Source organism: Atractosteus spatula, chromosome 19 (assembly GCF_055471065.1).
Source record: "Atractosteus spatula isolate fAtrSpa1 chromosome 19, fAtrSpa1.hap1, whole genome shotgun sequence".
In the NCBI taxonomy this organism is placed as follows: Eukaryota; Metazoa; Chordata; class Actinopteri; order Semionotiformes; family Lepisosteidae; genus Atractosteus; species Atractosteus spatula.
In genome coordinates, this window is record NC_142724.1 from 4,640,291 (window position 1) to 4,665,912 (window position 25,622).

At 36.9% G+C, this 25,622-nt stretch overlaps 2 protein-coding genes across 5 annotated transcripts in view; one reads left to right on the forward strand and one right to left on the reverse strand.

Moving 5' to 3' along the window:
- Window positions 1–220: 220 nt before the first annotated feature.
- Window positions 221–10,038, forward strand: tcea2 (transcription elongation factor A (SII), 2). The gene is made up of 10 exons (XM_088937633.1): window positions 221–453; window positions 1,608–1,670; window positions 2,642–2,747; window positions 3,908–3,998; window positions 4,296–4,432; window positions 5,765–5,821; window positions 7,076–7,230; window positions 8,131–8,277; window positions 9,015–9,086; window positions 9,373–10,038. Exons 1-10 carry the CDS (start codon window positions 379–381, stop codon window positions 9,379–9,381), a joined length of 912 nt encoding a protein of 303 aa, XP_088793759.1. The 5' UTR covers window positions 221–378; the 3' UTR covers window positions 9,382–10,038.
- Window positions 10,039–14,300: 4,262 nt separating this feature from the next.
- rgs19 (regulator of G protein signaling 19) overlaps window positions 14,301–25,622 on the reverse strand; it is a 42,195-nt gene continuing 30,873 nt past the window's right edge. For 3 of the 4 annotated variants that reach the window (XM_088937740.1, XM_088937742.1, XM_088937743.1), the window contains 3 exons: window positions 23,231–23,317; window positions 21,769–22,003; window positions 19,372–19,922 (listed from right to left, as the gene is read on the reverse strand). In XM_088937740.1, coding sequence (XP_088793866.1) covers window positions 19,734–19,922; window positions 21,769–22,003; window positions 23,231–23,317 — 511 coding nt within the window. In that variant the 3' untranslated portion in view covers window positions 19,372–19,733. Of the gene's footprint in view, window positions 19,923–21,768; window positions 22,004–23,230; window positions 23,318–25,622 lie in introns of all 4 variants that reach the window. The other variant, XM_088937741.1, reaches the window with a different exon arrangement.

A 25,622-nucleotide genomic window follows, 5' to 3' on the forward strand; every position in this document is an offset into this window, starting at 1 on the left:
GATTTTGTAGTAGGCGCAATACTGTATATTTCTGATATATACAGAATGCATACAGTATGCATTGCAAAGGGTTACGAATACCATGCTTAATTTTTCATGCTTAAAATAGATTTATTATTTTACACATTCCGCAGAACAAAAACTACATCACCCATGATCCTAGGGGAACTATGGGTTTCAGTTTACTGGGACATCAGTAACTACAAATCCCAGGATCCATATGACCACTCCGGACTCGCTAAACAAATTCACGGTCGTTGTACTGCGGCAGCCTAGCTCGTCTGAATGCTGCGGGAGTAGGAAGAAAGCAGTGCGATCAGCGTTTGGGAGATAAATGGAGGTTTATTTCGCGACATTTGCAGTACTCTTATAAAAATCATGCAGATGGCGAAGGATCAAGAAGTTGAACGTATTGCCAAAAAGCTAGACAAGATGGTAAATAAAAAAAACACGGTAAGGATAATTTAATAGCATCCTCTAACATAGGTGATAGCTGTTCAGATGTTTCACCTTTGTTTTGGTAGAAAATTCTGACGAAATCCAATCGAGGAGACGGCCAAGCGCTTTATTGCGTGCAGTTTCCTATATATAACAAGATAAGTCTAAATAAATAGGAAGGGCATTTTCGTGTTCAGCAAGAAAAATCCATCTTGTTTGATTGTGCTGTATTTCACAATTGTAACACTGGTAATACAAAGTATCCGTCGGTTTCATGTTCCCAGATATCTCAGGCCGAGATTGCACCCACCTGGGAAAAGGAAACAAGCTCCAGTCTCATACGGTTCGGATGCATGTGTAGTCTGTGCCGTTTTGCAGTAATGCAATAATAGCAATAGGAAGAATAACCGTTTTGTCAATTTGTAAGCACACTCATACTGTACGCAGACGCTATCGCATCCCATGCATTGCCTGTAATCCTTATGGATCCCAAAAAATCCGTAGTGAAATATGCAAATCTGTTTTGCGATGCTGGGATTTACCACACCTCTTGGGTAACGTGAAGTTTTGTGCAGGCTAGCAATCGTGCCGTCCATGTATAAAAGGCTAAAAGTGGGCTGCATCAGAGATCTGCATGTTTATGTGCTGATGAGCTGGCAGCTGGTATTGGTCCAGATTTTTCTGTAGTGTCAGTCTTTAACAAATGGGAAGCAGGCTTTTTCTATAAAAAACAATGGACTGGATCACTATGACCCGGGCGGCTACAGTTATTTAACCCAAATGGCGATATATGTACTGTGACTAGTGTGACACAGAACGACCCATCCGTATGAAGTGTCATTTCTGTCGCAAAACAGGTTTCACACATAGTAGGTATAAATTAATTAGAACGTTTAATGACGGAATAACTTAAGTGCTGAATTTATTTCAGTGGGGTTTATACAGTCTATGCAAGAAATGTATGTTATCAATACAAGAAAACGTTAATGATATAATCATGAATTCCATTTCAGTCACGCACTGTTTAAGAGTCCCGCGTGAATTTGCCTAGGAAGAAATGAAAGCGAAAGTCTCGGTTTTGATTGTGCCTTGCATTTACTGTATGTATCTGAATTCTTCTGAAGTTCACGGAGTTTGCAAATTATTTACTTCACTTTTCATCTTTTTAGGATGGAGCTGTGGACCTGCTCAAAGAACTGAAAAATATAAAAATGTCTTTAGAGACGTTGCAGGTGAGATAGAGCAATCATAACATTAGAAATGACAGAAATCAGAATTGTAACTTTCAAAACATGAGAACGTGCCAATGAAAGAAAGCCATCATGCTCACTTGGTTGCTATTAATATATTGAGTTTACAGTTTCATCCACCTTGCTGTAACTGTACTGTATAGCAGGGCAGTGTGCTCTGGACCAATTACTGTATGTTTCTCTCACATTAGTATTTATAGTATTGCTTTTAAAAAGGCTTATTAAGAAGTACCTTATAAAGTGCATGGAATGTGCAATTAATCCACCCTAGGCAGTTTGTAAAACGTGTTGTTGGCCTTTTATCTAGATAGGCATCAGTTTTTGCGCATTTCCAGATTATATTTTTATTTTGCACTGGACACACAATCCCTGGTTTTGAACTGGATAGGGATGGTGTGCCTGAAATCTCCACCAGATGAGTTGTGTGGGATGACCAGTACCAGGAGTGTGCCACAATGCTGGGTCGAGCCTATAAATGTCAGCATTGGTCTCGGATTACAATCACACTTTTTAATCAAGCAGTGATTTGCTCCGACCCTCTGTCCGTCCTTAGGGAGAAGGTGTGTGTGGCAAAGATCCACACCCAGCTGGGCTCCAGAGTGCCTGTAGCACCCAGGTTATCCCAAAGTTCCCTGCTGGCCAAGCTGCCAAGATCAGCCACTCTAGTGCGGCCAACACTACAGTGGGCTTCCACTTAGGGAATTCGTCCTGCAGCTGTGTAGTGGTACAGGGCAGAGTGAGTGTCAGGGAGACTCTAGGGCACAACCTGAACCCCAAATGAATGACTTTACTGATTGATTCAGGTTGTGAATCCCTTTTTTATCTTTACTGAATGTTTAGCTTTTACATTACTTTGGGATTTCTTTTAGGATTTTTTTTTTTATTCGAGACAGAAAGGAGACAGATACAAAGTGTTTTTTGCATGTTTGAATGTTATGTTCTGTATTTTACAGTCTACAAGGATTGGGATGTCTGTTAATGCGGTGAGAAAGCAGAGCAATGATGAAGAAGTCCAGACTTTAGCCAAATCTCTCATTAAATCGTGGAAAAAGCTGCTTGGTAATGAACTTTCTGTTTCAGATTTATATAAAGTAGTGCTTCTCAACCATTTCCATTCCGCAGTTCAATTTTATACAGTAAATATAAAAAATTTGCGGCACACCGCCTGGGCATGCACACGTCATTGGCCCAAGCACATTATTAAAATATTATAAACAAAACTCAGGAATGTACAGTATGATGGGTGAAGCACTGAGATGTTCTCTGTTTTTATTTTTCTATGTCAAGCTTAAAAAATTGAATTTGCGCCACGCACTATTCCCTTATGGATGATCTTTAAGTGTGGCCTCTGTCTTCTGTGTATACACTGAACATGTAACATGAGACTTTGGTTCCTCCACAACATTAATATATATAAAAATATTTAGTTTTTTTCATTTTTTATTTTCTCATATGTGATTTGTTCAAAGTTTTGAGGTGCACCCCGTTAATGTCTGAAGGCACATTAGTTTAGAAATGCTAATGTGAAGGTTTGCTTTGCTTGTTTTTTTTTTGCCACAGTATATATAGAGTTGTAAATAATCTATTTAAACCACATTTATTTCCAAGGTTTAGGGAGACGGGGAGATTTCATTGTTTTCTGCAGTTTCTGATGTAGATGGAAATGTTTACAGACCTTGTGAATCTGAAAAGCTGCTGTAATGACATGGAAGAATGGGTCTCTAATTAGGGTTGATGTACCTGGCCTGTCTTTACAATCTTTGTGTTTACAGGAGCCAGAGTTAGCTTGTAGGAGCTGCTGTGCATACCATGTCTGTCTTCAGCCAAATCGGTCTGCTGTACACAGCTGATACATTAGCAACCTGTTTTGCATAATGGAAGTCCTTGGTTGCATCCAAAGGTTCCCAGTGGATCATCTCAATAGATGATAAGAGGTTACAAGCAGGAGGAAGCCATTTGCTCTGTTTAACCTTTTCGGCTTCTAATTAGGTTTGAGGATCTCATCCAGCCGCTGCTTGAAAGATGTCAGTGTGGTTGATGAATCACAATCATGGCCTTCTGGTCGAAGTTTCAAATACGCATCCTAGAAGTTTGTGTGTGTACCCTCTCGTATCTGTGAAGCCATTTGTGATTAAATGGCGTCTTGTTTTCTATTGAGAATTGATCATGCTCCTGGATGTCAGCAGTGTGTATTTAACTGGGAAAATGTTATCATTTAGATGGTTCTGAAAACAAATTGGATGACAAGAAAAAAGAGTGTTCTTCATCTTCGTCCTCTTCAAGGAACATTGTGGAATCCAGTGACCAGAGGTACAGTAGGTTCTATTTCTTATTTGGTGATAAGAAGGAAAACGAGCAGATGATTGGAAATAGTCCGCATGACTTCCAATGTACTTTTTTAAATCTTTTATTTTTTTAAGAATGAATTTCTTACGAGCTGCAGGTCCTGTGTTGTTCCTGTCATCCAGCATTTATGAAAGCTTGTGAGCTTTAAATATTATATTGTATACATATTTTAATTGTTTAAACATTTTTCAAAGACCTACTTACTTGGTAAAAGCTTTAATTGACAATTTGAAGAATGGTGGCGTCTGTCTTCTTCTCAAGCAAAAATCAAGAAACACCAAAGACCCCAACTACTCCGACCACTCCAAAAATCACCACTTTCCCCCCGGCACCAGTGACCACAGACAGTGTGCGCAACAAATGCAGGGAGCTACTGGTAGCAGCTTTGCAGACAGATGGTGAGTATTGCATGGAAGTGAACTTGAGGATCATCCTTTACTTCCTAGTGTTTATAGAGCTACACTGCATGCACTCTTTTTAAGCACCAGTGTTGCCTGAACCAGCTGTTCACATTATAAATAATTTGGCACCTCCCTGTTGGAATGCTGAGTGCACCTCCCTGAGTCCTGGGTCAGCAAGGTGTTCTGAATTTCTGAATGTTCTGGAGAACAAAACTTTTAAAATGAAGAACTGTTGTAATGGTAAAATCACCAGAAGTCAGAAATTGAAAACTGAGTTATGATGACTAGGTTTCAAGCCTACAGTAGGAATACTGTAGCTATATGAAGCCCTGTATTGCACAGTGTGTGTAAGGTATGAGCTTGTTAACAGTTAACAGTTGTCTGCAAGCTGCTGCATATCCATACAGCCCTGTTAAAGTATTCAGCACGATTCATGCTTGTGCGAAGATTTAGCTTGGTTTGGTATTGTGCACTCATGCACAGCTTTTTTTTAGCTTTGTAAATTGCAAACATCAAGCTTGAAGGGGTGATTTATTAATAGATTTCATTATTGTGTAATGCTTTATTTTTGGAAAAGATCAATTGCAGGACTTGAGTTTGTCTCACAAGAAGCTCTCATCATCCCGATAGTGCAAATATATCTGAATAATAACTGTATTGTGATCGCATTGCGTAACAAGTGGGGCATATGAGGTCCTAAGGCCATTCATATGAAATGTACATGTGGTAGATGGCTTGATGTTCTCTAAAATGGAAGTGTCGATTAGGGCATAGTGGATAATGACCTTAGCTGATCTAAAATCATTTTTTTTAAGCTGCAGCTTTAAAAAAATAAAAAAAATGTTTCCTGCAGTCGAGTCCAATTCACAAAATAAGGAATTTATCTTTATAACATGACATCTAGTCTTACTACTGTCAAAGATGACATTTGATTCTCATAGCGGTGATGAAAGAATTACCTTATTCTTTGTGAAATGAAAGGTTATTAAACAATGTTCTTTGATCATCCTTATGTGAACAAAGATTATCCCATGACAATCATTTATTTCCTACTTCATAATGTCATTTTAATGTATTTTAGGGTATAAAAAGTTAATTTAAGTGACTATTCTTTCTTTAAAGAAAGGTATCCCTGCACAATTGATCTTGTACTATAGTGTGCATGTCACTAAAATGTCATGTCTAATTTTATATGTGGCTTAATGATCCAGACTCTACCATGTGTAATTAGTGTCCTGAAGGGAACAGCTTATTCACTGTTCATGCTTTCTTGAACCATGAAGCCTGTATTTACCATTAATAACTTTTCTTAAATAAATTTTTTAACAGATGATTATAAAGCAATTGGAACTGACTGTGAGCACTTGGCGGCACAAATTGAAGATTATATCCTTTGAAAATTAAATACTGTCAGACAGAATTTTTCATCAGTCTTGAAGGTGCGGTATGTTGTTTTCCTTCAGAAAAATAGAAAGTTAATGTTATTGTGGCTTTTAAACCGTTTGAAACATGCATCAAAGGTGATAAAAAACAGTATCACTATGGCAGAACTGACAGTGGAGCTGGGAACAAATGATAATGGTGACAACACAGCGTTAGGAAAACATTTAGCCAAAAATGGAACTTTTATCTATCGTAAGAAAGTTGGACAGCCATAATCCAAAGATCACCCAGCGGACACCTCACTCAGTCATATGTTAGAAAAATAAAACATGGTGATCTTCAAAAGGCTTTTCAAGTGCAGAACAGGTAAAAAGTGAAACATACTAGGTCACCTATCTGTTGGTGGGGGAGCTGGTGTATTTTCTCTGTCTTGGTTTTTAGTTTTAATAAGCCAAAAGATTTTGTAGAGGTTCAGTGGTCTTTGACATATCTGCTTGCACAGTAGAGCACCCTACATGCCACATACAATTTATTTTTATAGGACAAAACAATACATGCAGAATATTGCTGTTTAATGCAGTTGCTACACTGCCAGATATAGAACCACCTACCTGATGGATCATTCAGAATTTTGCCTCACTAAAAAGAAGCCTTGACATTATTATTGGACATTAAATTTACATTGAATCCTGTACTTCTAGCTATAATGAACACTTCATAACTAAACTTTTCATGTTTGCTTTTTTAAATTACTTTTTCTACTGTGAATGTACAGCTGTTCCTCGATATCCTAATCCCCGCTTCCGAGTTTTCACTTTTACCAAGTGTGCGTTTTCATATGTGCCAAAGAGATTTGGCAACAACAAAGGTGCATGCTTTATAGCCAAACAGAAAACCCCACCCACCACCCATTCTCTCCTCTTAACTACTGTACTAACTTAATAAGATAAGTTTTGTACTTATCATGAAAAAATAGTCTTCTTTGACTATTTCACTATTTCTTTACCTTTATAATTATAGGCAGTGAAACTGCTCAGTGCTCAATGCCCTGGTTGCTGTGCTAAGCATTCCCAAAAATAGAATGCCATTCATTTGCATTGTCCCAGTGCTGAAGTGCTGTTGCCAGTGCACTATGAAAGGCACTGATCTAAAGTTTTTTTTTCTACTACATTTGTCTTCTTGCATCTGGTGGCACTGGGCTTTAAAAACATGACGTGCCTCTTTGGTGTGTTTTGGCGGTCCTTGACTGGTGATTACGTATCTACAGAGAGTTCAAATCCACAGACATGAAATACAAAACCAGGCTGAGGAGCAGGATTTCCAACCTGAAGGACCAGAAGAACCCGGATCTGAGGAGAAGTGTCCTGTGTGGGAGCATCTCCGCAGAGCGCATCGCTACCATGACCGCTGAGGTGAGCCCATCCTCTCCCAGGGTGCTGGCGGTGTTACAAGACAAAGATTAGGCCGTAGGAAGGCTTAGCTTCTTTTACCATCAAGTGTGTCCAAAATAACACAATCAGCATCTTTAGTTTAATATCTGTAAAGGAATAGGAGGTGGTTAGAAAGCCTGGTCTTGGAACAGATCGCTGTGAAGAGACGGAATGCTGGTTAAGTAAGAGAGGGGGGGCAAGTAGCCCATGGAGGAGGAGGAGGAATGACGAAGAGGTCTAGATAAAGATTTGGAGGAAGGCATAGTGAGTCGCAGCAGAAGTAGGTTTACGTAGTTCAGGTGCGTAGCTGCGTCAGCATGCGTTGGCTGCAAAGGAACAAGTAATAGGTTTATTCCATGCTGAAAAGAGAAGAATGTTTCGGCTATGGAGCCTTCTTTAAGTGGCTTAGTTTAAGCCACTGAGTTTTGGTTTACTTACTGCGTATTTACCTTGTCTTGCAAATTCTGGAACCTTGAATTACAGTTTTGTAATTCCAGAAGGCTCCTCTTATTAAATTTATAATAGTTATTTGGGCTGGCGCTTTATTAAAAGCAACTTCCATTTGTACCCGTTTCCCCAGAAGCAAAGTGCTTTGCTTCAGGGTGCCACAGCAGTGTTGCACCTGGGATTTGAACCCACAGCCTTCCTGTTCCAAGTCCAGCTCATTCACCCCTCGAAATCTTATTCAATAAACAGTCGAAGAAGATGAGGAAGGTGACTATAGGAGTAGATGGAACTTTATTATCTGAAGCGCCGTTTGTAAACTACATTCAGCCGTAACTACAGTACATTCTTTGTAACGTCTCCTTTTTTCAGCCTTGAGGTTTTGGAGGCGAGAAGAATGAACTGCATGCTCACAGCTGTTGGGCGTTTTGGTTGCAGGAGATGGCCAGCGCGGAGCTGAAGGAGATGAGGAAGGCCCTCACCAAGGAGTCGATCAGGGAGCACCAGCTCTCCAAGGTCGGAGGCACGGAGACGGACATGTTTGTGTGTGGGAAGTGCAAGAAGAAGAACTGCACCTACACCCAGGTACTCCTACGTCTGTCCCTAGGGGCTGCACTCACAGGGGTGCTTTGGGTGCTTCCTGCCTGGCTTCTGCAAGTCACAGTTTACCTGAGAGTGGGGGGGCGTCAATTCATTGCAATAATTTGGTCCACCAGGCTTCCAGTCAAAATGCGTTTTAAATTTTAATTGTATTATTTTAAGACAGGTTATTGTTGACGTTTCCATATTTCTTACCCTGACACATTACCGCATAAAATGACCTTTTTGATTTTGTAGTTTGATGGTAGTTATTAAATAGCACTTTAAATAGCAATTTTAGAATTAAATGTATACTAAAATGGCAATTTAATAGCATTTGAATGCATTTTTATAGTAAATTTCAATAGGACACTTAATATTTGTTTTGTTTTTTTAGTAGGCTTCAGGAGTGCTTTAAGTACAGATAAAGCTGAAGCAGAAATTTCATTGATGTCTAAGTGATGTTTTGATGTCTAAATACAACCCAGAGCTGGTTTACTTCCAGTCTTAAAGAGATTTTTATTTATCACTGGGTTGCAATGCTCCATTGACTTTTTTTCACTCACTACAGTATACAGTATTTATTGTGTTTGAAGCATCATAAGTTTTGCAAATCTTGCATATCTTTTTTTTTTAGTATTGGTGATCAAGGAAAAGGAGTTGGAATTCAAGGCTCTTAAAATACAAGAGGGATTTTTTTACTACATTTTCATTTTTTAATGACAATGGTATTTTTGTTTTAGGTGCAAACCCGCAGTGCAGATGAACCTATGACCACATTTGTTGTGTGTAACGAGTGTGGAAACCGATGGAAGGTACATTTTATTGCTTTTCCTATAGTGAATCTGAAAACTACATTTAAACTTTCTCTGTGCTGATTTTGGTAACTGTGTGGATTTGGCAAATAATGGTACAAGGATCACTAGTTGATTAATGTCTGCATGTTTGTCCTTAACAGATTTATTACATTTCTAGTTCATCAGATAATTTAATGGTGTACTATGGTGTAATTTTAGGTCTTCAATAGGTGTAATTTGCTTTTAGCTGAATAGGTTTCGTGTGCTTGCAAAATAAATAAATCTGGGTTTTTCTGTTTTACAGTTCTGTTAAAGCTCAGAAGATTTTGTGAATTCCATGCAAGATGTTGGGATTTGGAAACTTCAATACGATTTATTGTTTTGCTACTAATACAGAAATGATTTTTGAAAAGTCACTATGAAGAGCATTCTATTGTTTTTTTTACAAAATAGGATCTAAAGTACTGTATCTGCAAAAAAGTAAGGTTTGACTTTTTCTTTGAAGAAATTGTACTTCCATATACATGTTTTGATTTATAGGAGGAAAAGAGTCTGTTCTTGGGCCTTATAACTTATTTTGGCCTTTATAATCTTGTGCCTTTTGCATTGTTGTGATTTTTATTACTCAGCTCTACTACACTACCAGCTTTTCCTTGAAGTGTTGTATTATGACCTGTACAGTGCAGCTTTGTAAATTGCATGGGCTGTCATTCTTGTCCATCTTGCTTCACTTTACCTTCACTTCTGCTAGAACCAAATACAGCATGTGCTATCAGTAGGAACAGAGAATGACTTGCTGAAGTGGCCAGTTTTGATTTGACCGTGGAAGTGAGGTATAACACTGTTCCCACATTCCTGTTTAAAAGAAAATTAAAGCGTGCAGATTGTTACAGTCTGAGTGCAAATTTTCAATGAAAATGACTTTTTGTATATATTGTACTGTACGATTAATTAAAACTTATTACATTGACTGGCTTTGTTCTTTTGTTAGGATTACACTTTTTGTATAAAGGTGGCATCGTAAGAGGTTTCCAGCAGGGTGATATGAAAGTGGCTTATAAATGGGAGAGCTGGGGAGGTGACAGAAGGAGCAAACTGACCATGCTGAGGCAACATGATCAGAAGCTTGCATGCTATGTACTTTATTACTGTCTCTTTATTGCAAATGATATTGGAGATACAGGCGACTTAAACATCAGTATGTTACATAAGCACCTACTATGGCCATACACATTAAAGCTGCAGTACCTCTGTCGGCTACTAGAGGGTGCTGTGCTACGCTTGAGCAGTTGGTTTGCAGTTTCAATAGCATTAGTTCCTTTAAGAACATACCCAATTGATAGGAAGTCAGAAATGTGTGGACAGATGAGTTGAACATTTATTCCAGTTTTATTTTTCATTGATGAGTGTCTCTCCACATACTTAAATAATGCTTAGTCCCAGAATCGACTTCAAAAGTGGGTACAATTTGAGTCAATACATTATAAAGTTCAACATGACTTCATGAATGTATGTTCTCCCCATGTTTGTGTGGGTGCTCCGGTTTCTTCCCTCATCTTTTTGCTTTCCAAACAAAATAATAATCCAATTTCCACGTCCCACTATCTTTCCTCTTTCTGCAAATTTGCTTCAAGCACATTTTCATGACAAAAAATACTGTGACATCAGCCACAGACACAGGTTGCCACATTTCTTCCGGTGTTTTCCTAATCGGTGTTTTCAGTTCTTTGTAATCCTCAGTGTAATAAATTCAGAGCAAAGCATTTAGTTAACTTTAAATTTTATTTTTTTTCAAACAGTAGAAACAAAAGTTTACAAGGTGCAAAACTACAATAGGTCCTGTAAGGGGGAGGAGGGTATGGTTATAAAATAAGAAAGGGGTCTAAATAAAAGTAATTTGTAAAAAAAATGACTTCCCCGTAAATAATTTCAGTAAATCGGTCCTGACCAGGGAATTTAGCAGCAAAATTAAGAAAAGCTTTGAAAGCTGCAGTGTCCATTCCCCTGAATCGACATATTTCAATGTAAAGACTTGTAAAGACTTCTTAAAATGTTTTTTCTGTTTTAAAACATACTCCTCAGTAAAGTGTATTAAAATTTCATGCAGCTCAATTGAAATCAAAACCAATTACCAAATTGCATGAGTTTAAGGTGAACTCATACAATACACAAGGTTGATAAAAAAAACCTCTGGAGGCATTTTAATTGAAGAATGTCTGCAATTGTAAACTTAATACCCTAGGGCAGCCATGTCTTTCCAGAATAACAAACAACTTCCCAGAACTTCGATTAAGTACATTCTTCAAGCCAGGGTTCAATTTTAACATTTACTTTTGCACAAATATACATTTAGGTTCAAATACATTTTAAGCCCTAAATGTATGACATTGTAATTGGCACAGCTTAATCTGCTACAAGTATAATTTTCCCCAAAAAATGTTGATACTAAATCAAAGTTAAAAACTTGCTGCAATCCAACATACAATACATAACTATTACAGCAGTCAAGAAAGTTTTTGGGCACTTTAACATACACCACTGTAAAAAAATCAGGGAAAACTGGTGTGTTTCAGAGGATAAAAACATCATAAATGCTTCCTAAAACTTTTGGTACAGAATAATTATGAAACATGCAGTCACAGCTTTTTAAGAATGGATTCCTGTTTAAAATAATATGTATGCATTAAAAATGCATTTTACCCTGCATGAATTGGAATACATTCTTCTTTGCATTATGCACAGGTGTTTTGAAACTTCATTTCTTGTTCCATTAATGAAACAATGAATCTCTCAAGATGAATAAGAGCAGTGTCAAAATGACGTATTCATGAATGAAGCAAACATTTTTAAGTCTTGGAAGGAAAATGGAAAATAAGGAGCCCTTAATGACAGCAAAACCATGACCGTTATTTTTTTATATTTCCGTGCAGAGCAAATCTGAATAGCTTAAAAATGAATGCAGGGTAGAATTCATTTTTTAAATATCTTAATTACCTATTCCATTATTCAACTGTGTTTTAGACATCAGTGAATTACACAGGCTTTTCAAATCCAGTAATACAGTAGTAAAGAGTTGCCACCATTGGAAAGAGCAAGACTTTGGCTACATTTTAGATATTATGAATGAAACATTTCATCTACTGAGGTTATGGTCTTGCTATATTTTATACAAGTGGAACAATGACCAGTGCCAAGAACAGATCACTCTACAGTATGTTATACAGTATAACAAAAAAAGGGCCTACATTGCTCAGGAACACTTTTCTGCAACACAGCCTACTGTAGATGCTTACATAGTGACATACAGAGGTTCATCAGTGTAAAAGCCTGTAATAAGTTAAGCCTTCAAAGTCTGAGGTTTGAAATCTTAGCGGAAAACGTCACATACGATAGTATGTTCTCCTTGTCTAGGCTAAGTGCCTCACCACAGTTTAGCAACGGAACTATATTAATTTAAAAACTGAAATGTATTGTTAATGTTTTTGGGACTTTTGGGGTGAATGTTTTACAAAAAAAATTTAAATACAATTACGAGACTAGGAAATGGTACCATTCCGAGTCCCATAGACACTTGCCTGTCTTGTCAAAAAATGAAGAATGTTGTAGAAAACAAACTTACGTAGGTAAATGGATACCCCAAACTAGGGTGTGCCTGATGACAACGCCCATGCCAAACTCATTTGGAATTTGTTGCAATTAGCCACTGATAGGAACAGCTGTTTGAAAATAAAACGGCATAAACCAAGTTAAACTTCAGTCTGAATAGAGCTATTACCATAATAACACATCAAATCTGTCTTAATGCAGTTGAAAGGATACTTAATATTGTTGTTATTGAGGCACTTGCGCTGCTTGCTTTTCAGTTAAGCTCTGGCCCTGTTAGAATGTGGGATGAGGTTAATAGGGGATGAATGAGATTTTCTCCATGAAGAGCAAAGATCTAACTGTGACCTATTCCCTATTACAGATATTGTGTCCAAGGAAAAGAGATTGACTTTTGAAAATATGGGAACTGCACAGGCAGCATTAAAACTATGACAGATACAGATCTATCAAAAATATGGTTTATATCAGTTCTGTCTGTTTGCAGTTCAGTAACCAAGAAATAGTTTTATGAATGCTGGAAGCTATCAAAGGAATTTTTTGCACACCAGACAATGCAGAGTGGCTCTTTCACTTCACTGAGCTTTCCTCCATATGGCAGCTTCACTCACACCATGGTGCAGATGGCTAACAGGTATTTTAAAACATTATCAAATTATCCATAACCCCAAAAAATGAGTTTAAAATTGTAATCTACATTGTTTACTACAAGTTTTTTTTATTATCTGGTCCAATAAGTGGACTTAGCACAGAAATATTGTGAATTTTTACCATCGGTTCATGTCCAATATATTTACTGTACATATCCAATTTTGATTAAAAAAAAGATTCTTTCTAAAGGTCATTGTACTTCAAGGCTGCTACTTTCTCGAGAGCAGTCTTGAAAGGTAGGAAAAAACTGGTTCTGAAATGTTCATTCCATTGTTGTAAGCCTTTGCACCTGTGAAGAAAAGTGTACTGGTAAGTGACGGTGGTTGTTACAATTTGAACCCACGTGTGTTTGTGCCACTGGGCAGAAAAGGGACAGATTCCAGGAAGAGAGAGTTTACTTGACAACGTTGAAGATCTGGGAAGGGCTGTTTGCCGAAGCCCTGTGGCACACCACGTGTATGGTCTACTGTATATCTATAATCTTCCTGTTATTTTTATAGATCTAATGCTCCCAGGTTCTACATCCAATGTTTTTGGATAGGGCCAGTGAAAGACTGAGTTCATTTGTAATGTGATGTCTATTGATCCAATTAAAATGTAACCTAAAAGCACTTATACAATAGTCGACTCACTGCAAATAAAAAAAAACAACAAAACAAGCCGAAAGGAACATTCACAACTGTAAAACTCAAGGAAAGTGTTAAGAATATTAATTCAATAGAAGGGAAAAATTGTTCCCCCCAGCAAAAATAACATTATTGATTTTATTATTAACACACAAACTATTCATTCAAAAAATGAACTGTATTTTGTTGGCTTTTTTTTACAAAAGTTTTGATTGTACCTAGAAATCCTTGCCCATTGTTTGCCTTTTATTGTTAAAGATCAAGTTTCACTAGTTACCTTTCAACTTTGTACATAAAACTGGTTTCACTTCCAGACATTTCTGAAGCAAAGAGCATCCTGTACAGCATATGTGAATAAAACAATTTTTTTATTTGAATAATTAAACAGATATTTGCGAATTTTATCCACCATTATGTAGATTTTATGATAATTCCAAGGTGTTATGTTATCTTAGGCCTCATTACAACCTACTGGAAAAGTGGAGCAGTAGCTACGAAATTTATGAACATACCTGGGTTGCTTATAGACCCCTGCAACAGATTAATACAAATTAAAAAAATAAAAATTTGGTCCTGTAGTTCATCCATGTATTTCAAACATGATAAAAAAGAACACTAATAAATAACTGTTCAAAAGTCTGACACAGAAGACAAATTGGTTGAAAAAACACTTTCTATGGCACTCTGGCCTCATGCATGTAACCTGCAAACCCTTCTAAACAAGGCTTCTCAAAAGTACACGCCACAACGTGCAGCCAGGAAGGCTCAAAAGAGAGAGAAGAAAAGAAGCTGATGCTAGATTGGGCTGGTGTAGATTTCAACCATCCCCTTTAAAATAAGGCGCAAAATTGGCTGCTCACCTGAACAAATGAGAATTTTTAACAAAACACAAATAAGCCAGAGGGAAAAAAAGTACAAATAACCACTTTTGGTTAAACTTGTTTACTGCTAATAATAATTTCACAGTTTATAAAAACATGAATGTCTTAAAAATATATACTACACACCTGACGCATTTTCAAAGCACCGTTATCTAGAAATCCCCAGGCCAGTTGCTGACTACTGAATAACAAAATCAGGGGTTTGGGTCGGAGGAGGATGGGGGGGTTTGGTAAAATTTAACACAGTGAGCCACCTTAGCTACATTTTGCCATAACTGTACCATGCGTTATAATTAATGCCCACTTCATGTACTGTAAACTTGAGGTTTGTTAAACACTTGGAATAATTGCTTCTCTTTATTGTGCAACTGCTTTTCTCTCAGCACCTCTCTCAGTCATTGTTAAACAACATTTTTTATCAGTGTGCAATTTAGAATATGCCGAACATTTATTAAGTTTACTAACCTTTTTCAAATACCAAAAACTAGGGATCAACATTATATTTGGATTTGTAACATATCTGTATATATTTCAATATCTTACTGCTTCCTCAAATATGGTGAAATCATTTTTAGTTCACAAAAGGGAAAGATACAGTAACAGTTATAAACCTCACACAGTTTTAGGATGAATACCCACCATTCCAGAGTGGGAGTTAAGAGCAGCAGTGGCAATGAATTACAGGTATGATTACTAACTAACACGAAACTACAGAGATTGAACTGTGCTGCAATTTCTCATTACATTATGAAAGTAGCTATTTGCTGAACATTTCGAATCAATGTGTAATAGCACAAGACCAAACTAAAGAAAGACAGTCAACCAAAAAAATGTTCTATACATTGTACCTGTAAGACACGGCAGAAAACAGTCAAATGGAACCCAACAACATTTGAGAGCCTAATAGTTTATAAATGGCATGTCATTGTTTTCTAGACCTGAAGGAGTACTCTTTTTTCTTGATCACAATAAATGAACAACAGCAATGTCCTGTGTCTTGCCAAAGACTTTTTACACCTTGAAAGATGACCGATGTATATTGGCATTATTCAACATTTTTGAACAGGTGCACCAGTCCGTGGTTTTGTTTTGTTTTTTACAAACAATATGCTAGAGAAGGGAGCTAACTTCTGTGAACCAGACAGTTATACTGTACATGTCCAAACCGCACACACCATCACAGATCAACATTGTATTTAAAGCTAGATGAACTGAAATTTGGGAGTCTAGCCTACAGGTCCATTCTCCTGTTTTGGGAAAATAATTTTCTTACATGAAACCACAGGGACCTCTGTTTCTTTGTCTTTTTATTTTGATATTTTTCCATATGAGATGCAAGCCACCTGTCAGATTGTCTGGAGAGTGACAGAACATGCATTCTAAACACGGCGCAACAATGCTCTGCTTTCACAAAGCTAGCCAACACAGCTGTATAGTCAATTAGAAACTAAGCCTCCAAACTGGCAGTCTCTTCATGATCCTGAGTACACCGAGTGTCGAGAAACTATGTTAAAGGGCATAGGGTCTTCATGGCATGAAAAGCCTTCAGCAAAAATCACAGAAACCTTGCACTTTCTGGACAGGCAACAATCACGGCACTTAACATGGTAAACATAGCATTCATCTCCCAATATATATATATATGTTTATATATCTAATAATTAATGTATATACACACATATATATATATAAATATCATGATGCACATCATTTTAAACCTCAAAGCAGAAAAATAATTTTACACCCGAAGCATTTGTTACTCTAAAAGAAGAGCATTAAAAATTGCAGTGCTCCTTTTGAAATACTCATTAAATTAAAAAAAAACTGTTCTAAAATGAAAAATGATTAATTTTCTACAAGGAATATTGCAAATTAGAATGCTTAAAAAGCTTTTTTTCTCAGTTGTAAACGTTACACAAACATCTCTCATCTCTACATGAACACACAGCCAGACTCTTCACTTGATGCATTCTTGGCTATCTTTATACTGAGGATGTACTTAGTGATAATGGCTTTAAGTAACAGAACAGGGCAATCATGTCAAATGTACAGGAAAGCCTCTATTTTATTTTACAAAGTACTAAAAATTATTTTTTTCCAATGTTCTAATTACAAACAATGCATGCAATACTTCTTGTATTTAATAAAGCAAAAATGAAAAATTTTGGAGGAAGGTTTTTTGTGGTTAGCCGGTATTCTTTAAAAAAAGTAAAGAATTGGAAAAAAGTTGCAGAGCTCAACCACAGTGTAATATAAACTTGCAAGGGCTTAGAAATATAAAGCTATTCATCACTATATCCCTCAGAAGCAGCAACATTATAAATATTTAGATAAAATTAAGATTATTTTAGTCTTAGTTACCTTATCTGATAAAGGCATTTTTTTTGGCAAATCAAATGCCAAAGTTGTAGCCTGTGAAGTAAAAAATATATTACACTTTTTTTTGAAGAAATTAAAAAAACAAGTTTCTTTCTCTGACAATAAATCTATACAAGTGGTTTTAGAATACACATATATATATTTTTTTTTTCTAAATGGCTGGTCAATTTTTAAGCAAATGTACTGTAAGTGTAGCAAATTAGCCAAAGGTCATTTCTTAGGTATGGAGCAATGTTCGCTTAAAACACGGGATCGGTACAGAAAAAATGTTTTTTTACCTCCCTTTGTACATAGTACAATAAATATACCTTAAAAACCACATTGTGATCTGTATAAAAGATGCAGAAAATGTATGACTGGGTAATCTGTAACTATTTGGTAACTCAGCAAGGCTTATCTGTCAGGTTTAACTAATAACTGATATGTTTTTCTTGTCAATATCAGCCTGATGCACACTGCTAATTAAAATATAAGGCTCTTCCTTCCACAGAAGTGGTCCCGCTGTGTCGGGACTGAGGCACATTATGGGCAAGAAGACTTACTGAACGTCATCCGTTAAGGAGAGATGCCTAAAAAATGTTCCTTTCTGATATCGTCAAGAATTATATCAAAGCTTCGCAAGAGCTGGAGGTAATACAGTTGCCCTCAGATTTATGCTGCAGAAACAAATGAAAACGTGTTAGTGCATATCGACAGAATGATTTCAAAGGACGTATAGTTTATATGAATTATATTTCAAGAACTGGGTACAGTGCCAGGTGTACAATCACCTCTCTCCAAAAGAGCAGTGGATAGCAAACTGGAACAGCAACAATGGTATGTCCCTAATTTATCATACTGATTATGAGTACCAATCTACACTCAGGAATACACATACAGTACATTATATGTATATATACTGTGCATATATATATATATGATATACATAATTGGAATTTGAATATTAATTATCTCTGGCCATTTGCTTGAAAGCTGAACCGTCTACACATACTTCTATTTCTGCCTTGTTTAAAAGTCTTCCTAAAAGGATCCGCTTTCTAATGCTGTGAAAGGGACAGAGCAAATTAATATTCACATTCCCAATCCATAAGACTGCTTGCTCTTAAAAGACACCATAACCCTGAGAGGTGTTCTATGTAAGATACATATTTTTTGTACAGTATATACACATACACACAGCTGCATACACATATGCATTTAGTAGGGAACAAATGCCTCAGGTGAATTTAATTTAAAAATGAATACATTAAAATCATTTTGCCCACTTTTACACCTTTGATCCATGTAAGATTAACACTATTAAAACTTTGACTAAAACACCCCTTTGGTGGTCTTTCGATATTTGGCTATCTTGTCAAATATTCTCTTTGCAACCTTTTTTATGCTTTGATAGAATCTGACTGTGCACAAACCCAATCTGTAAATGAAGTAGCAGTTGCAAGTGTCATTTATTATGAAAGATCCCGCCTTCTTGGTTCTGTGGAATCAAGTCTAGCAATACTCACAACGCAGCATGAGGTACCTACAGTATGCCCATGCCAGACTGCTGTCCGCAACACTAGTGATAATGACCATAAGACGGTAGTTTACTAGCTGTACTTTGTTTCCACTGGGTAACTCTACTGCAGCTAAAGCCTTCTGATCCAAAGGCTGCTGCTGATGTTTATTCTTCACAAGCTCAAATAGTATTTAACATTTTAAAATGACCTGAAAAAAATAATCTTTGATTTTTTAGACAATTAAACAGCAGAAGCATGCACAACAACAACAGCAGCAACAAAAAAGAGCTGTCATTCAATATTTTATCCCCTATGTGTTTTGGGAAGGGATCAGTTACAGTAAGTGTGGGAGCTAGAAGCTCTATAGCACCTCACCTAAGAAATTAGAGCCTTTGACATAATTTTCCAAAGAATATTCCACAGAATATGGGCTTCTTTCATAATGAATCAGCTGGACTGCAAAGCTTGATGTTCCAAACTGATTTATACACCCCAAATATGAGTACATGTATTAAACAGTGGCATTGTCTACTTGACACTGGGATGCATTTTAGCAAGGTAAACCCTAATCGTCCTTTCTTTAGCTTTGTAAACAACCGCTGGCAGCACTCCCCCCCCCCCCCACCCCTAATTCAGGTCAATTTAAACTCCCACCTCATCAACATCAACAAACACACCAGAAAGACAGTGGAAAGGTCAGGTTCACAAGAGTAAAAGGCCAGCGGTGATCAGCTCTACCACCGTTTTAGAACTTTTAATAGACTCCAGCGTCTTATTGCAGCGTTCTTTACAGTTCTCCTCCATTCGTGTGGCATCAGGGAAAAAAAAGAATAAAAATCAGTAGTAAACGCTGTAGTAGCTGTACGCATAGTAGTGGAATGATAGAAGAATATCATGTGATGACCCTGTTTCTTCCAGTTAGTCTGTAGATCAGCAATTCCAACATGGCAAGTTAAAAAGGGCTAAAAAATAAAATCCATAAGGATCTGGATTCTCCTTAGTGGTTGTGCAGTGGAGAGAGGGGGCCTATGACTCTGAGGAGGAACGAGAACCACTCTGAAGCAGTGACTTGTATATAGGCGAGTTCAGAAACCTAGGGTAGGAGTCTCTGTGCATTAGGGTGTAAATTTGAAGCTGCGCATCTTCAAATGTTTGAGAGGTGGGCTCCTGCATTTTCCTGTTAATGACTTCACGGACTCTTGAATCAAGGCTAACCTGCATGACATAAAAAAATAAAAGCAGAAAAAAATTAAAATGACAAGAAGATACAATAAACATCAAGAATTAGGCTGGAGTGAGACACACCTTTCATGAAAAGATTCCTGTTAAAGCAAGGCCTTAAACTGGCTATTTTTTATGGTTTGTTGAAGAATCAAGTCCTCTGTGTTGTCACAATATGATCATTCTCAAAATAAAGAGCAAATTACATAAGGCTGAGATCATGTAATTTAGTTTAATCTACAGAGACTTTAATTATTTCAAGTTTGATCTTACTAAGGAAAAGTGCTCTGAAAATGTATATGCAGAGATTAAAAAATTAAACATAAAACAATTGTAGTTTAGATGAAGAAAGAAACAGCTTCATCTCCTTATAGAAAAGCCCTTGAAATTTAATGGCACCAAAGCACAGTGCTAATAGAAAATGTAAAAAATAATTTTAGTAAAAACATGGGTCCCTCTACATGAAGCACACATATCACATTATTTATTTTATATTGCCAACATACATATACAGTACTATGATGTTCTTTGTTTCACTCATTGCAAACACTGGAGTTCTTGGATTTGTAATAAAATTTGTACTTTCAAAATCAGTATCACTAGTTACTATAAATTATTAAAGTAGTCTGCATTATAGTTCCAAATAAAGACTACAACTTAATTTAACACTCCAAATCTGTGACAATGACATGTATTTAAATTTATAGTATTGATAGAGTGATATAAACTAAACACTAGACCAACTGTATGACAGTAATAGACCATAATCCTGATCGTAGTCTGAATCATATCTGTAACTGATGAATAATATTTCTCATTAAACCTTTCCCAAAAGGACATCAGGTTAAGCTACCTTTGTATAAACTGTACTGCCTTTAACATTATATCAGTGCAGTGAAAAAGCTCATACATGTACTGGACTACATGGGCTAACTTTTCAGTTAAAAAAAGAACAATAAAGTCTTTCTCCATCCACATAGACCAAAATTCATTATTACTTGTCCTCCAGCATAGCTAGACATAGCTACAGCTAAGAAGTGTGTATAATAAAAAGAATCATATTGATTATATACTGAACAGAGATGGACTAAGCACAAAACCTTATGATTTAACTCATTCTAACTGAGTAAAAAATAGCAATTGCGATTTGATAGAAATGAAACATATCTAATACGTCTTTTAAACATTAATCAGACTCTTAAATTGCTTTTGTGCATTTCATTTCCTTTGGAATTCAAAAGGTTTCCGTTCCCTCTTTGCTTATTTAACCACAGAAACAAGGGCATACAAATTAACTACAGACTAATGTGTGAAAGAAAATATATGTACTGTATTATATGAAAAAAATCACAATTTCAAAGGGCATAGCTGTTTTAAAAACAATTCCAGGAAAGAGAAATAATTAAGTAAAAACAATACATTCTTTTTCAACACAATGACCAGAAAAAAAGCTATTTTAAGGAAATGAAAGTAACCCTTTCTGAAAAGCTATTCTACGCATATCTTAAATGTCATTTCTAACAGGCAAAAACATGCATGCTGTGTGACACTTGTGAAAAAGTAAGTCTCGCAATTCAGTTCCATCCCTAACAGGCTTTTTTGACAAGTCTAACAAAGTCTTATACGTATAATGTTTCCTTTATTTTACAGTACTTATAAAACTGAGTGGCTTGTAGATTAAAGCAATCTCTTGTCACGAGGTTGCTGGTATTCTAAACATATACATCAAAGACAGTTTTTTATGAACTGACTTTGATTCTCTACGTGACTGACTTAAACATGTGTGTAGTCTGTGCATCATTAAGAGCATTTCTAATGATTGCATTAATTCACATATTACCTCCTTGGGTGAGAGTATGGAAATGTAATCCTCATAGATCATCCGTGCTTTCTCTTCAATGACCGATTTGTTGATTTCTTTCTTGAGGTCTTCACAAGCCAACCAAAACAGCATGTTCTCCTCACTGTACTCAGTCCTTAAGAATTCCCTGAAGACGTTTCTCCCTGCTGGATTTTTCATCAGCTTGTCAAAGGACTGTGCCCAAATGCGCATCTCCTCTGTTGATGGTTTGGTGCTACATGAGAAGAAAGAGAAATGTATGGCCAGGTCTCCCGAGTGCCTCCACCATTTAAGGTACTTGCTGGGAGCATGTGCCTTAATGAGCCTTGTGGTCCATGTCAATGGTTTGAACCCAGGCCATGTCATTAGTTAACTGTGACCTGCGATGCATGATTATTTGAGCACACCAAGGGTAGACTGGATAAAATTAACCAGGATCAACTCCAGGGACGGCTACAAATAGGACGTGCATCCCAGTCAAAATCCTTAGAAATTTCACTTGAGAGGCTAGTGACCAATTAAGCCACTAGTAAGCTGATTCGGTTGGTCAGAGCTGAGTTAAAATGAACTACAGGAGAAAGTGAAATTTTTACAAGTTGCCTGAATATGTTTCTTTAAAACAAAAATCGTATCTACGCTCACATTAAATTCACATTGAACACAGATATTTAGAAGAGAACGTAAAGTGACTCAACATGCAAGGCTCCGTGGTGTGAAGCAGACAGGACTCTTCCAGTGGACAGGAAGAAATATACCCTATACCGTAGAGGAGACCTTTTGGCTGGAAGTTGGGAATCTGACGAATAGCTGTCACCTCTAACTTGTTAGTTTTTTTTTATAAAACTCTCCCTTTCTAAGATGTTGTTGCAACCCATGAGTTTACCAGTGTTAAACCTGATGCTGATGACCAGAGCTGGTTTTACTCAGTTTATATACTGGGAGATCCACTCTTCCCCAGTGTTTGCATCCTCACAAGGATTTAGGAAGATCGCTAATAGGGCTCTTTCATTCACTGGAGTGATATTCAAGAAGCTGTGCTCTGTCTCTCACCCCTCCAGCATCTTCGACTTCGTCACACTAGGCAACATTTTATTAAAGAACTACATCTCAACCATAACATAACTACCATACTGTGTGAACATACTGTAATTCTGGTCAGCAGAGGGAATAAAAAAGTCAGGTCCATGACCTAACAGCAGGCCCAACTAAATTTCGTTAAGAATCATTTATTGGATGGATTTTTAAAAAAAAAAAAGACTGGCTCAAACTATTGCGGAATCTACGATGGCTCTTAACACAACAAGAAAAATGTGGACCACATCCTGTGGAAAGCTGTGGAAAAGGGAGGTATGTAGATAAAATAAATAACATAAAGGGAAAGTCAGATTCGAATTGAAGGTTTAAAGAAAAAAAAACGAATGAAATGGAGAATACATTAAAAAAAAAGGAGGAGCAGGCTCACCAAGCTTCACAGTTTGGTATGGTCTCCAACTTGGTCTCCTGGGACTTCCTTCGTGTCCGGTTCTCATCTTCATTCCTAACAGTAAGACTGAAAGGTAGTAAACGGCATTAAGAAATAACGGCACGCTTACTAAAGTCACCTCTGGTGTCTTCTTCTTCCAGCCCACACTCGTACTGTAGAAAGATGCCTTGTTCACCCTTAACTGGAGGCCCGCAGCAGCAGCAAAAGCAATAGGGCTGCTACTGGATTCAAAGTGACATTAGGAAAGTTTCACATGGAGAAGAGCTCATGGCCCAGAGTTGATACTTGTCTCCGTTTCCTCCTAGAAGCCGACGTGTCAAACCGCTAATGAACACTCAATGATCTTGATTCAACTCATTATTCTACTGTACTATGAAAAAATCAAGTATGGGCTATGCCTTTTTTATGTGATGGCTTAGATTTTTAGTACTTTTAAAGTAATAATACAAGTCACTCATCACTGAGTGTTGGCGTTTGGTATTAAATTAAAACTGCTACCACGATCATCAATAAATGACTTATCGGGTCAGATCAGTTTTGGGCTGCTCGCGGAAAGGAGAATGGAGTTTTTAGAACATGCTTCTTAATTTTGGTTTTATGTCTAAAAATAACACCCTTTTGTGCACCCTCTTTCCTGCTCCGTTTTGATGACTTTGTGGTGATGTTGGCATTTGCAGAAATGAAGACAACTACACAATATATACTGTATTACAGAAGTACATATAGTATCATGCAAAAAAAAAATACTCTCTTTTTCATATACAATCTAAAGTCCAAAATAAGAATACACCAGAAAACTGCTTTCTACAAGAAGGCCATCAAAGAGCTTTGCAACAGTGATTGCATTTTTTACAATACAGCCTTTGGAGTGAGTTGCAGGAGGCATGTTGAGCTCCGTTTCAATATGTCTGCTAACTGCTTTACTTCTCAGAATTTTGGCTAACTTCATTTTAAATTACAAACCACAGAATGAACAATGGTTCCTGTTTGCAACACAGCTTTTTTTCTCTGGTCTTGCTTGATATAAAGGTTCTTCCTTTGCAAAGAAGGGCATGGCTATGCAGTCGGCCCATCTACTTCCTTAAAGAAGAATTTCTTGTCTTAACAAAACAGCCTGCGAGTTGTAATTTCCTGAAATGAACCTCCACCTGCAAGATCAAGTGCATCTCACCATGCCTCAGTGCAGCCCTAATTAGAACACGTCACATTATGAGAGCCACCAAAAACAGTTCCTTATTACTTCTTCATTTCCTAATACCTCTTTCTACTTCAATTAAAACACACAAGTACTGAACGCACAGCCACTGCATCGCAGATTCCATGAGGCTAAAATCTCACACCCTCCCCTTATTTAAGTTTTGCATAAGGCTTGCATGTAAGCATTTGTTAAAATTATTTTAATTATAAAAATCAAAGTGCATTTGAAATAAATCTTTACAAGTATAGTGAAAGTATCACCTGAGTTTTTAATTCTTTTCAGAAAGCAAGCTAGCAAGCTCTCAAATCCAGTAAATTGGCATCAGACACAAATAAATATTTCAAACAGATTTATGTCGCTTACAGTAAGTGTAGAATAATTACTATGAGAAAGTGAATGGTCAGACTATTCCCATGCATTCAATAACGTTAAACTGACTGAAGAAAAAAAAGTAAATACAATCTTTTTTGTACTTCCGAAAGAGTTTTGGCAGCTTTATACTGGCTTTCCAGGCAGCAGGGTACTGGCTCTATGCAAGTAGAAACAGCAGAAGCTGCCAAATCTCTTTCTGCCAATGCAATACCAAGAACTCTCCTTTAGGGGATGTGCAGATGTGGATTATTTCAGGATTTCTGAAGCACACACAAAACATCTTAAGAGTACTGCCCTCCCTAAAAGATTTCACAGCTGAAATTCTCTTCAGTGGGGTACAATTGTCTTTTCCAAAGTGAAACGAACACTGCAGTGTTAACCCTACAGAATGCCGGGTTAAAGTTAATGTTCAAAGTTTTTGGTATTTTCTGGAAATAATTGTATATTTGTGTTCTGAGGACATTTTCATGGTTTACTTTGTGATGGAGCATCACATGACTTTGAAATTATCCTTATCAGGAAATCAGCTATAAAATGCTATGAATGTGTTTGCATCTCCAGCACAGTGAAGCCAATCACATACAGTATATTTTACTTAAGTGCCTGATGCGGTTAGTCTGAACTTGCACGACTTAATTAGGGGGGTTGTTACGTTACATCTGATAATTACAAAAATAAGTACAACTGTTTAACTGGAGCTGTGTTTCCAATAGTTGAACAGAATGCCTTGGAAACATAGGTGCAGGTCTATAAAAGGGATCAAACAGCATAGTAGCCTGAATTTTTATTTATTCTAAATTA

What these genes read in the sequence shown, in the direction of transcription:
- tcea2 (XM_088937633.1), top strand. Translation starts at nt 379, where the DNA reads ATGCAGATGGCGAAGGATCAAGAAGTTGAACGTATTGCCAAAAAGCTA. An exon ending in TGTCTTTAGAGACGTTGCAG is followed by an intron (nt 1,671 to 2,641) that starts GTGAGATAGAGC and finishes TGTATTTTACAG; the next exon opens with TCTACAAGGATTGGGATGTC. An exon ending in AGCAGCTTTGCAGACAGATG is followed by an intron (nt 4,433 to 5,764) that starts GTGAGTATTGCA and finishes ATTTTTTAACAG; the next exon opens with ATGATTATAAAGCAATTGGA.